At 44.2% G+C, this 11,048-nt stretch overlaps 2 protein-coding genes across 2 annotated transcripts in view; both read left to right on the top strand.

The window, feature by feature from the left end:
- Positions 1–10,537, top strand: part of LOC106815175 — a 21,370-nt gene extending 10,833 nt beyond the window's left edge. Inside the window, exons 2-3 of the mRNA XM_014819606.1 lie at positions 10,199–10,280; positions 10,422–10,537. Coding sequence (XP_014675092.1) covers positions 10,199–10,280; positions 10,422–10,532 — 193 coding nt within the window. The 3' untranslated portion in view covers positions 10,533–10,537. The remainder of the gene's footprint in view (positions 1–10,198; positions 10,281–10,421) is intronic.
- Positions 2,161–2,657, top strand: LOC106815174 (mucin-2-like). Its single transcript, XM_014819605.1, has 2 exons — positions 2,161–2,175; positions 2,215–2,657. Exons 1-2 carry the CDS (start codon positions 2,166–2,168, stop codon positions 2,595–2,597), a joined length of 393 nt encoding a protein of 130 aa, XP_014675091.1. The 5' UTR covers positions 2,161–2,165; the 3' UTR covers positions 2,598–2,657.
- Positions 10,538–11,048: the final 511 nt, after the last annotated feature.

The following is an 11,048-nucleotide window of genomic DNA, read 5'->3' as shown; positions in this document are numbered from 1 at the left end:
TTACACTCTCACGCTTTGCGAGGGTAAGAGGGAGGAATTGCCCTGTGAGGATCCAGGAGAGCTGGCCTGATCACAGCCATCACAGCAGCCAATCATTAAATTGTGCGTTGTACATAGGCTTGGGCTATGTCACTGCGCAAGCTGCTTACGTGTTTGTCAGATGTGAGCCATGCGCTGCATCACTGTGTTGGAAAGCATGTGACACCAGCAACCTGACATCTCACCATTTTATTCATCTCGTGACAAATGGCGCTTAGTGGCAATCGCACGAAGGACTAGTCATATCTATGTGGTGCGCTGAGCGTTAGCCTTTCGGCGTCTCCACTGGACAACAGAGTGAAGAGCCACACACTAACAATCCAGCGTGCTTAGAATTTGGCCAAACGCGACTCCTTTGGCAACTAGAGAGAGCACATCATCCAGACAGCACAATGGTGTAAAACCATTCTATCGGACTTGGTTCGTCTGACATTGCTTCATATATTCCATGACATTCCATGTTCCCACAGGTCAACATTTAAGCCTGTCATTGAAGGGCAAAATGTTTGTCACACCTTAATAAAACCAGTACTGTCATGGGCAGTAAAGCGGAGCAGCGGTGGTCAAGTAATGTAACACAGAAGTAATAGTAAAAGAGTAATAATTGTAATAGTATTCAGAAACGTTAATAATGATATAAGATAATCAACTTGACCCGCAAGAGTCGACGTGACCCGCGGCACACGATTGGGTGGGTCATAAAAGGGGCGTGACGACGACGACCCACCAGTAAGAACGCGTGGTCAAAGGGTCACGCGTGAACAGAGAGTAGTCGCGCATAACGGACCAATAGCGGCACGCGAATTAGCTGCATGCTTGACCGAAGGAACACGGGCCAATAATAAACAGTGCAGCTAAAACAATAGAAGTAGCGTCACTATAAGAAGCTTGTGAAATAAGGTACGAACTCTCTAGCAGTTTTTGCATCTCAGACGACAACGTATCTACCCAGTTTGTTAGTTCGCAGCAGTGACGCTACACCGCACTATGTAAGTTATGCTTTGTATTTCGCGTACTTTTCTGTAAACAGTCGTGTAGTACTCTGTACATTAAAGATGTTCTTACCTTGTATACGTACACGCATGTTCGAGCATTTTGTAGTTAACGAGCGGTGCGATACCTCTCAATAATATACGTAGACCACGAACGTACGATCACGGGTAACACCCTCGAGCAGTTAAGAGCTATGACTATAAAGTAAACGTTACACATTTGCACAGCTTATACGTACTTATGGAACGAGATTCCTTTTTCCTTTGATTATCTGTTTTGTTGATTTCCACAGTGGATAGCAAAACATTGCGTACCAACTGTTCGTCGCGAGCTTTGTACCGATTTTTGATCGCTGTTGAAATAGCTATGATCAGCCATATTTCTACAGTTCTGCCCAGCATGTAATGTTCCAATATGGCGGCGCGGAATCTCGTTTGAGCTACTGTTAGTTCATTGGTCGCGGCCAGTATTATAGGATAGGATGTCTATGGTCCCATGCCCTTGCCATCCAAAGAAGGAATCCACCATTGGCCGATTAATTAACCATTCGAGAAAGTCAATGAAAATTAATATAAAGCCTGTTTGTGTAAGTCTTGGTGAAATAACTGTTCTATTCAAAGCGACCCGTGACATTTCTGTAGATGAGGAGTTGTATTTTAATTGTGGTGTTAGAATGTTCTCTTTTCATGGCGAGGGTGCAGAACTAGACTGGCTTGATGATTAGCAATAATTCTACATTGCAAGTCATCGTAGCAGTGTGGGTGGTTGCTTAAAAAGGTTGGCTGGGCAGTAGTGTACCCCTACAACCCGGGACATTTGTGGCGACTACCATGCACTCTTACAAATTTATTTCAGCTGTGTATTATTGTACACTGTATGCATGGGTGTTCATGTTTCCATTAATCGTAGCAGTGTGGGTGGTTGCTTAAATGTTGGCTGGGCAGTAGTGTACCCCTACATCCCGGACATTTGTGGCAACTATCGTGCACTCTTGAAACATTATAATAATGTTTTGTAATTGTGCATTGAAGTGTATATTAAAATTTAAAATTTAATTTAATAATTTTACTGAGCTTATATTCCTGCATGTATGTCTGTCAGCCATGTCGTCAGTTACTGGTACTCTCATCAACATGCCATCAGGTACTGGAACTACCATCAACATGCCGTCAGCCCTGTCAGCTACTGGAACTCCCATCAACATGCCGTCAGCCATGTCAGCTACTGGAACTCCCACCAACATGCCGTCAGTCATGTCAGTTACTGGAACTCCCATCAACATGCCGTCAGCTACTGGAACTCCCATCAACATGCCGTCAGCTACTGGAACTCCCATCAACATGCCGTCAGCCATGTCAGCTACTGGAACTCCCACCAACATGCCGTCAGCTACTGGAACTCCCATCAACATGCCGTCAGCCATGTCAGCTACTGGTATTCCCTTCAACATGCCGTCAGCTAGCAGCTACACAAACCTCACTTGTCGTGCCATCGACTACTTTGATTCTGCTGGTGAATGGCCGATTGCTGCACCTACGCCATCACAACCAACTACTATAGTGTAACTAAATTCATCGGCACACTCATCACAAATGTCCTCTGGATATCTCAGCCTGCTACATGAAAATGACCCCTGTGCTGAATGTATTATGAAGACAGAACAGCTGAATGTTGCAAATACTGCAAATGAAATGCTCAGGCTGGACTACTACAGCCTCCTTGAACGTTGTAATGGTCTACAACAGCAAGTGCAACATCTGGAATCTGGTGAGTAGCCTACATAAATAATTTTGTGCCCATGGTGTACATAGGTGTACATGGGATAAATGTAGTCATGGTGTAATTTTACAGATGCATCATATATAATGTTTTCCAGTGCATGCCACCAATACTGTAGCAGCCACCGCAGCAGAAGGTGTCACTCAGCAATGAAGATATGACCGAAACAGAGGCATGCGAGTTAATAAAGCCAAATTTGCAAGTAGTTTTTGAACTAATATTCGAATACCTATCTGCTGTACCAGATATGAATTGGATATACTAATATAGTACCCGTTGAATCCCCAGTCTCCTAAAACTTCAAACTCCTAACCATCCTAGAAGCCATGATGTATTTCTGGAGAAATAATGCGAAAATTTTTCTTTGAAATTTGGTTATTATATTATGCTTGTATACTTATTACAGAAAATAATCCCAACTAGCAGTGATGTCACCTCGAATTGCACTTTACTGGATGCCTCACAAATTGCGGTTCCAACAAACTGGCTGACCGTTCTAATATCTCGCTGTGTAGAGAAATTAAAGCCATTTATACTGAAGAAGATAAGATGATGGATGTTTTTTTAGCCATGGAAAGTCGCGGGGCAAAATTCCACCACTCTGTTGGAAAAGTACCCCCTTGTTGTAGAAGCACTGAGAGGTAAGGTTTGAATACCTTAAAAATGTCATTGCATGTCTTTCTTATAAGATCGATATAGGAACCCCCCCCACCAATATTAAAAATTCATTCCCCAAAACCCGATGGAACCCCTGTAAAACAATAATTGCCTGAAAAACATTTTATTAATGACACTTGGAATCACAATTAAGGAACAGTCTGAAGAGATTTAATAATAGCAAATCCTATCTTCTAATTTTCTGTGACATAATCTTTTATTGAATTTTTTATTATGCAGGTTATGCAACAAACAAGCTGAGACTCTCATACCGAAGAATTACAGATGCTATAAACCAGAAGTGTTCCACTGGAAAAAGAAGGAATAACAGACTGTAAAAAGTTTGTATGTTGATGAATTCAGTGTACACTGTACAGTATGAAATAATAAGGCAGGTTTGCCACACTTTAACATATGATATACTCTAATCTCTGTTTTTCATAGATTAGAACTTGGGGAAACTTTTGGTATTGAATTAGTCAACTAGCCCAGGCAAAGTTGTATGATAAACAAACTCATATGGGGACAAGGCTACTGTGGTAAGACGTAAGATATTCTGTGGTAAGACGTATGGTACCTGAGATATTCTGTGATCCAATGTGTGATCAGGCTAAAAGTCAGTAGTTGCAGCAACCTTGCGGGGAACAGTTGCTGCAACCTTGCTGCAACTATAGTCACAGGAAACTCATTTGCATGGCAAATAGTTACCATTGCCGCAAAGTTGCCGCAACCTTCCAGTGGTTGTTGCAATGATTGCTGCAATGCTTGCCGCAAGTTGTGGCGATCATTGCTGCAAAGTTGCGAATATCATTGCAGTAAGTTGCGGCAGTTTCAGGAAGTTCCTTGTAGTAGTTAAATTGCAAATAGTTAGCACATAACCAGAACTAGCTGCAACCTTGTTAAAACCTCGCGGGAAGAAGTTGCAGGAAGGCAATAATTTTGCTAAGGGCAGTGGTCTCCCCGTAAAATGTCCTGTGCTATCTTGATGCACACTCTTTTCTCAGTGGCTTTACTACAGTGGTAATTAAATTGCTTTTTCTTTTCAGTTTTTGATGGAGAGAGTTTTGTGTTTTCTGGATTAAATTGTGCTCTGGTATTTAAACGTGATTCAAACTTGTTGTTTCAGGCATTAAAAAAGATCGGGTGACAAGAATCGCACGTTACTATTCAAAGAATGCCAAGCCTCGACCAGAAAATCGTGGTTGGATCAGAAATGCTGAAGAGGTAGAACAAAAAGCCCAGCAGGTGAAAGATCATATCAGCTCATTTACATGCAAGGCCAGCCACTACATACGACGTGGTGCACCTGGATGAATGTACCTGCCCTCTGATATCTCCATACGAAAAATGCACACTATGTTTAAAGAACAGAACCAGGTTCAGGTCAGCTATTCATTGTATTATACAATTTTTACAACTCAGTTCAATCTTGGTTTTGGACATCCCTCCACTGACGCTTGTGCCACATGTGTCAAACACCGTTTATCAATGAAGGATCCTGCTCTGACTGAAGACGAAAAGAGGCACAAGTCGGCACTGTTCATTTTACAAGGAGACGCGCAAGGGTTTTCTATGACAGGCTAGCATCAGTTGCACCAGACGCAATAACATTGTGTTTTGATATGATGCAGAATATGGCGCTTCCACATACACCTATTGGCCAGGCTTACTATTCATGGCAGCTATACATGTTTTTGTTTGGTGTGGTCATCCATCATGCACAGGATGAAAAACAATCAAAAGACAACATCCACCTGTACACTTGGTTAGAACATGAAAACCGCAAGGACTCCAACATGATCGCCTCAGCTCTTGATGACTGTTGTCGTGTCAGGCTCAATGGAGTAATCTGTAGGAAAACAGCACTGCGTGCTTTTAGTGATTCTTGTTTCGGTCAAAACAAGAACAAGGCCCTATAAGAGGCCACAGCTTTTTACCGGCGGATCGTGTTTTTGTAGGATAGAGCAAGAAATACGAAAAGATGACACTATCCTACACCCAGATGGCTACTATGACATTCTGAGAAAACACGGTAATCACTACATTTACGGATATAATTGGAATGCATTTGACTTCAAATCGGAGGTTCAAAAGTTTGTTAAACAGCAAAGGACATCCAAGCTCAGTGAGGCAAGAATTATCTGCTTGGTTAATGACCTGGTTGGTTTTAAGACCAGTTATAATGGTGAATACTGCTACCAGTGTTCTCAAACGTGGCAAAAGCTGGGGAAATTTCAAACCAGGTCCAAAACCTAGCTATGGTCTCTACGGTCAAGGCAGCCAAAAAAGCTGATGTGGAGAATCTGCTTGCAGAAATCGTTGCCCCAGAAGAGGCTCAGTTCTATACCATGGCACTCCGGGGTACTGGTGAGTCAAATGACAGTGGGAGTAAAAATTAATAGATAAATAGATTCAGATGAGAAGAGTGGTGATTAAGCAATCTAAAGGAAACTTGTGAATTTTGATTACATGGATTACGCATGTGTTCCATAACTGTTCTGGATTCTCTTTTTAACCCATTCACTGCGTAGGACGTAATATTACGTCATGCACAGTGTACACTTACACTGCGTAGGGCGTAATATTACGTCCTGATAGTGGCGCCTCAACCTATTGTTAGAAACTGTACGTCACTTGGGGAATGCCCCTGGGAATCACCCCAAGATCGTAGCATGAGTAGAGCGTTATATTACGACTTGTATAAAGGTTCGTCTAAGTGCGTAGGACGTTATAGTATGCCTTGAAAACGTGGGCAACGAAATCTTTGCAACGGCTCGGTTATTTCCGCAACTAAACACCAGGTCGCAGCACTGAGCAGTACTAGCTAACAATGGCATCTTCCAGCAAGCGCAAGCTTTCTGAAGCGGAAGTTTTGAGCCGTATTCTTGAGTCAGACGATGATTTGTCGTCTTTCGTTGATTCAGAATCAGAAGATAAACCTGACGATTGGGATGAGGCGTATTTGGTAAACGCTAGTGATTTAGACACTGAATCTGAGGGTGATGGCGCCGGTGATGTTACTGCCAGTAGTAATGACCGTGACTCTTATTGCCAGTAGTAGTGACAATGATGCGCCCGCGCCCCGTCAGGGGGCTCGTGGTCGACCACGTGCAAGAGGTCCATGCCGTCCTATTGTGCCAGATCGGGATTGGAGTCCACATGGTCAAGCTGGGGACAGGTTCCCTTTCACTGGCAATCCTGGCTTGAAGGTAAACATTGACGACCCAGAGGATCCCCTGGAGTTCTTTGAACTCTTTTTCAATGATGAGTCGATTGATCTGATCGTAACTCAGACCAATCTATTCGCCCAGCAGTTCATGACTGAAAAGGGACCTAGACTGAAACGTCGTTCTCGAGCTAAAAATGGGAGGATACTACTGATGATGAGATGAGGTTTTACCTAGCCGTTCTTCTTTTCCAGGAGGTTGTCCACAAGCCTGAGACAGAGCAGTACTTTTCGAAGAGGGTTACCCTGGATACACCCTTCTTTCGTGACGTAATTGACTTTGACCGGTTCATCCTCTTGAACAAGTTTTTTCATTTCGCAGACAACACCAAAGCAGGAGACGATGATGCCACTCCCCGTAAGCTGTACAAGTTGTGGCCAATACTCCAGCACATGAAGAAAAGATTCACAGACGTTTACGAGCCAGAGGTGGATGTAGCCATCGATGAGTAACTCATGCTGTGGAAGGGAAGACTGGGGTGGAAACAATACATCCCTTCCTAATGTGCACGCTTTGGAATAAAGTCCTTCGAGATATGCGAGTCCAGCTCAGCCTACATCTTGGACTTCTTCGTTTACACAGGGCAGGGTACGACGTACGATCCAGGGCTTGATAAAGGCCTACCAATGGGTTCCAAAGTAATCCTGACACTTGGTCGGCAGTTTTTCAACAAAGGTTACTGCATCAATATGGACAACTTTTTCAGCTCACCTGCTCTCTATGATGAACTCTGTGCAAAAGGGACTGATGCAGTTGGAACTATCAGGCCTAACCGCAAAGGCCTACCCAAAGACTTTCTGCCCAAAAGCAGAAACTTCGTAAGGGAGAGATCAAAGCTGTGTATAGTCAGAAGCTGATGCTTTTGAAGTGGAAAGACAAGAAGGATGTCCACATGCTCAGCACCACCCATGATGCCAGAACCAAGCAAGTAGCGCCAGGAGATCCTAATAATCCACCAGTAATCAAACCACAAGTGTGTGTGATTACAATGACGCCATGGGTGGTGTTTATCTAAGTGACGCCTTCTCTCTCTCTCTCTCTTTCTCACCCCCCGGGCTCTTCTCACCCATTTCCTTTGCGTTGCAGTTGTACACGACGTCGACCTTCCATCTCCATCCATCCGGCGGTGCGGACGACGCACAGCGCCACCTTCTGGACGGCCACGTGAGGGAGCTACACGATGAGCTGCAGACACTTCACGAGTGCCAGCGCCACCTACACTACTCGGGCGGCGACACCAGGCGGCGCACGTGGACGCTGCCGCGTCATGGAGCGCCCCCTGCTGTGATTCGGTACGTGATGTCGACGACTGTCTCCATGACGACGGCGGTCTTCATGTGGACAATCTTCATGACGACAATCGCCACGATGACAATCGCAACAACAACGACAACAGTATCCGTGGCGACAGGCGACAGACTTGCTGGACAGCGTCAACGATGCGCAGTGCCGGCGGCCGGTGGAGTGCGCGGCGGCACCCCCCTGTGGTGGCGACGAGGAGGAGCTGAGCAAACCTCCTCCCAATCTTGCGGTGACGGCGCGTCTTTGCCCCGCCACGACGACGACGACCGTCACGACGACCCGCCAGAACGCCGCAGGGGAACCACACAGGCCGGCGACGAAAAATTCTAGAGGCTTAATAGCATATTACAATAGCCTCGCCAACTAATCGCTGCCCGTCGCCGCGCCGCAGCGTCAACCCGTCGACGAACCCAATCGTCGGGAATGTGTTACCATGGGCGCGACCACTGGGGGGTCAGGGGGGTCACGACCCCCCGACTTTTATGTGGACCTCCCCAACTTCCGGAAGACCTTATTTTCTGGGAGGTCCAAAATAGTCCGATAAGCGTTTATTATCGTGAAACATCCATATTTCACAGGTGAAAGTTAAAATAAATAAAAACCCCAGGTGGTAAAGTGCAGTGTGATAACTGTGATTCAGATTCAGATATCTAAATAGAACCCTTGTTAATATCATTTAGATTCGACCTACATAATACATTCAATCTCACGTGCATGGAACGAGCACGTTATTCACCACGCGTTTGCAAGCCAACTGTGTTATAGCCACACACACCAAATATAGGCCCATCTCCACACAAGCGGCGCGTCGCGTCGCGGCGCCGTTCACCCTTACCTTCTAATCTATGATATCTTCTGGCGCAGTCTCCACTGACACTGCACGGCGCAGGCCTGGTTTCACGGCGATGGCGAAAGTCAATCAATGCGATTGTTTTTTATCACGTGTTCTGGAATCGATATTGAAGCAATTGCAACGGATTTTGTTGCAAAGTGTGACTCAAGGAAGGTCACATTTGGTTTCTAACACTGTTCTCTGTTTTCACGTGTCAGGCATTTTTTTGCATTATTAGTTTCATCATTATTATTTTCCTCTTCATCTTAATCATGCTAACTGTGTCAGACAGTTAGCACAGTCTGTGTGTAGCTTTACTACTAGCTTAATCTAATTAATAAAAACATTTTGGTATTTTATGTATACATGATCCTAGTAATGTCATTCATGAACTCACGAATGATGCAACACTCCGATCAACACGCTAAAATACTATATTGTAACCAATAACGTTGATATTCGCTCTCACGCCTAGATCACGTTGCGTATTGTGCTTGTGACCCCCCCCCCAACTTTCACATGGTTGCGCTCCTCTGTTAGGAGGCATTTTTTTGTGTCTGACAATACTTTCCAACTTCAAACGGCGAATGGAACTGCCTTGCCTTCTGCGCAAAACAAGCTACAAGCCATAAGTAGGACTTACTTCACGTTTATTTGTGTTGTGTATTGTTCTTAATAAAATATTTAATCTCTTTTCCTTTCTTTTTTTATTTTCTCGGAAACCAAAAATAAGAAAAAAATATCTATCTAAGGGGGGAAATCTTTTAGTTGGTAGGGGCCCCTGAAATGCACGAAATATCTCACAAGTTAACAGACGGGGGCATTCGTACTGCTGCGTTAGAGGTGAAATTCTTGGATCGTAGCAAGACGAACAACAGCGAAAGCATTTGCCAAGAATGTTTTCATTAATCAAGAACGAAAGTCAGAGGTTCGAAGGTGATCAGATACCGCCCTAGTTCTGACCATAAACGATGCCAACTAGCGATCCGCCGGAGTTACTACAATGACTTACGGAGGTTACCTACCATGATGTAGAGAGATTGAGACGACGGGACCTAGTGGGTCACCCACCTAGGTTGCCGTACGTATGTATAGATTTTGCATGTGTTACTAATAAAGTCATAGTTTAACAACGAAGCTGTGACTACGTCTACTCTCTACTGCTATCTACGAGACAACGCTGCTACCTTCTACGCGGTCGACCTACGAGAGCCCAAAGTCCTCACCCAAAACCCCAGTACATTAGTAGCAATATTCTCATGCTTTGCAAATACTTGGTTTATATTTTTACTGGATGCTTAGGAGTTGCAATGAACATGACAACGGAAGAATGGAGTGACAGGATGAAGACAACCTACAATGGAAAGAACTACACCATCGTGAGAGTTAAGGAGCACAAGACGGCTGCCACTCAACTTGCCACATTTGCCATTGACGATGAACAAGAGATGGTAAGTATCAAAACCAGTAGCGTCATAAGCCAAATAGGCATATAATTATAGTTCTACCAAGTCGTGCTGTTCAATTTAAATCCTAATGTTTCATGAAAATAAACAAACATATATTCATATGTAAATTCTTTCCCTCATTAGTGGTTCCAGACATATTACACGACGACGACGAAGCATTCTTCTTTCTTTCAATTACTGGGACCAAGCTATTTAATGCATCAAACGACCTGGCAAGACTGCACGAGAGGTTAGTGATACAGCAGCTATCCTGACATGTACAGTTTCTGATGTACATGTATAATCTGGATCACACTGTTCTTCTCGTTTTTCTTGTGCGTGTTGTTATTACTTGTTACTGGATTACACACCAAAGGCTGGCACTTGTTTCGGGCTAATTTGCATTGTATTAACACAGGCGCGTTCCCAAGAACAAGATCCATCACATCACGCATTGAAGAAGCTCATGAAGAAGAACGGATGGAAGCAAAGGCTAGAGGCCTACGTACTTGACAACTGGGTTCCATCATTAGGAAAGCGCGAAAATGTCGGGGAAGAGGTCCAATTAAAAAAGCTCATTATAAAGCAGAAATGTCCCAGCTTAACTGTTGCTCATTCGGAAAAGGGAAGAGGGGTTAAAACCACGCGTCCATTTAGTAAAGGTGAGGTAGTGTGTGACTACCATGGATCACTGCTTATCTATGATAAAGGTGTTAAAAAACAAGAGGAAATGCTGGAGGGGGCTGTCCCATGCCCTTGCCATCCAAAGAA

The sequence above is a fragment of the Priapulus caudatus genome, unplaced genomic scaffold (genome assembly GCF_000485595.1).
Source record: "Priapulus caudatus unplaced genomic scaffold, Priapulus_caudatus-5.0.1 Scaffold1056, whole genome shotgun sequence".
Classification (NCBI taxonomy): domain Eukaryota; kingdom Metazoa; phylum Priapulida; class Priapulimorpha; order Priapulimorphida; family Priapulidae; genus Priapulus; species Priapulus caudatus.
This window is presented reverse-complemented; position numbering and strand designations above follow the sequence as displayed.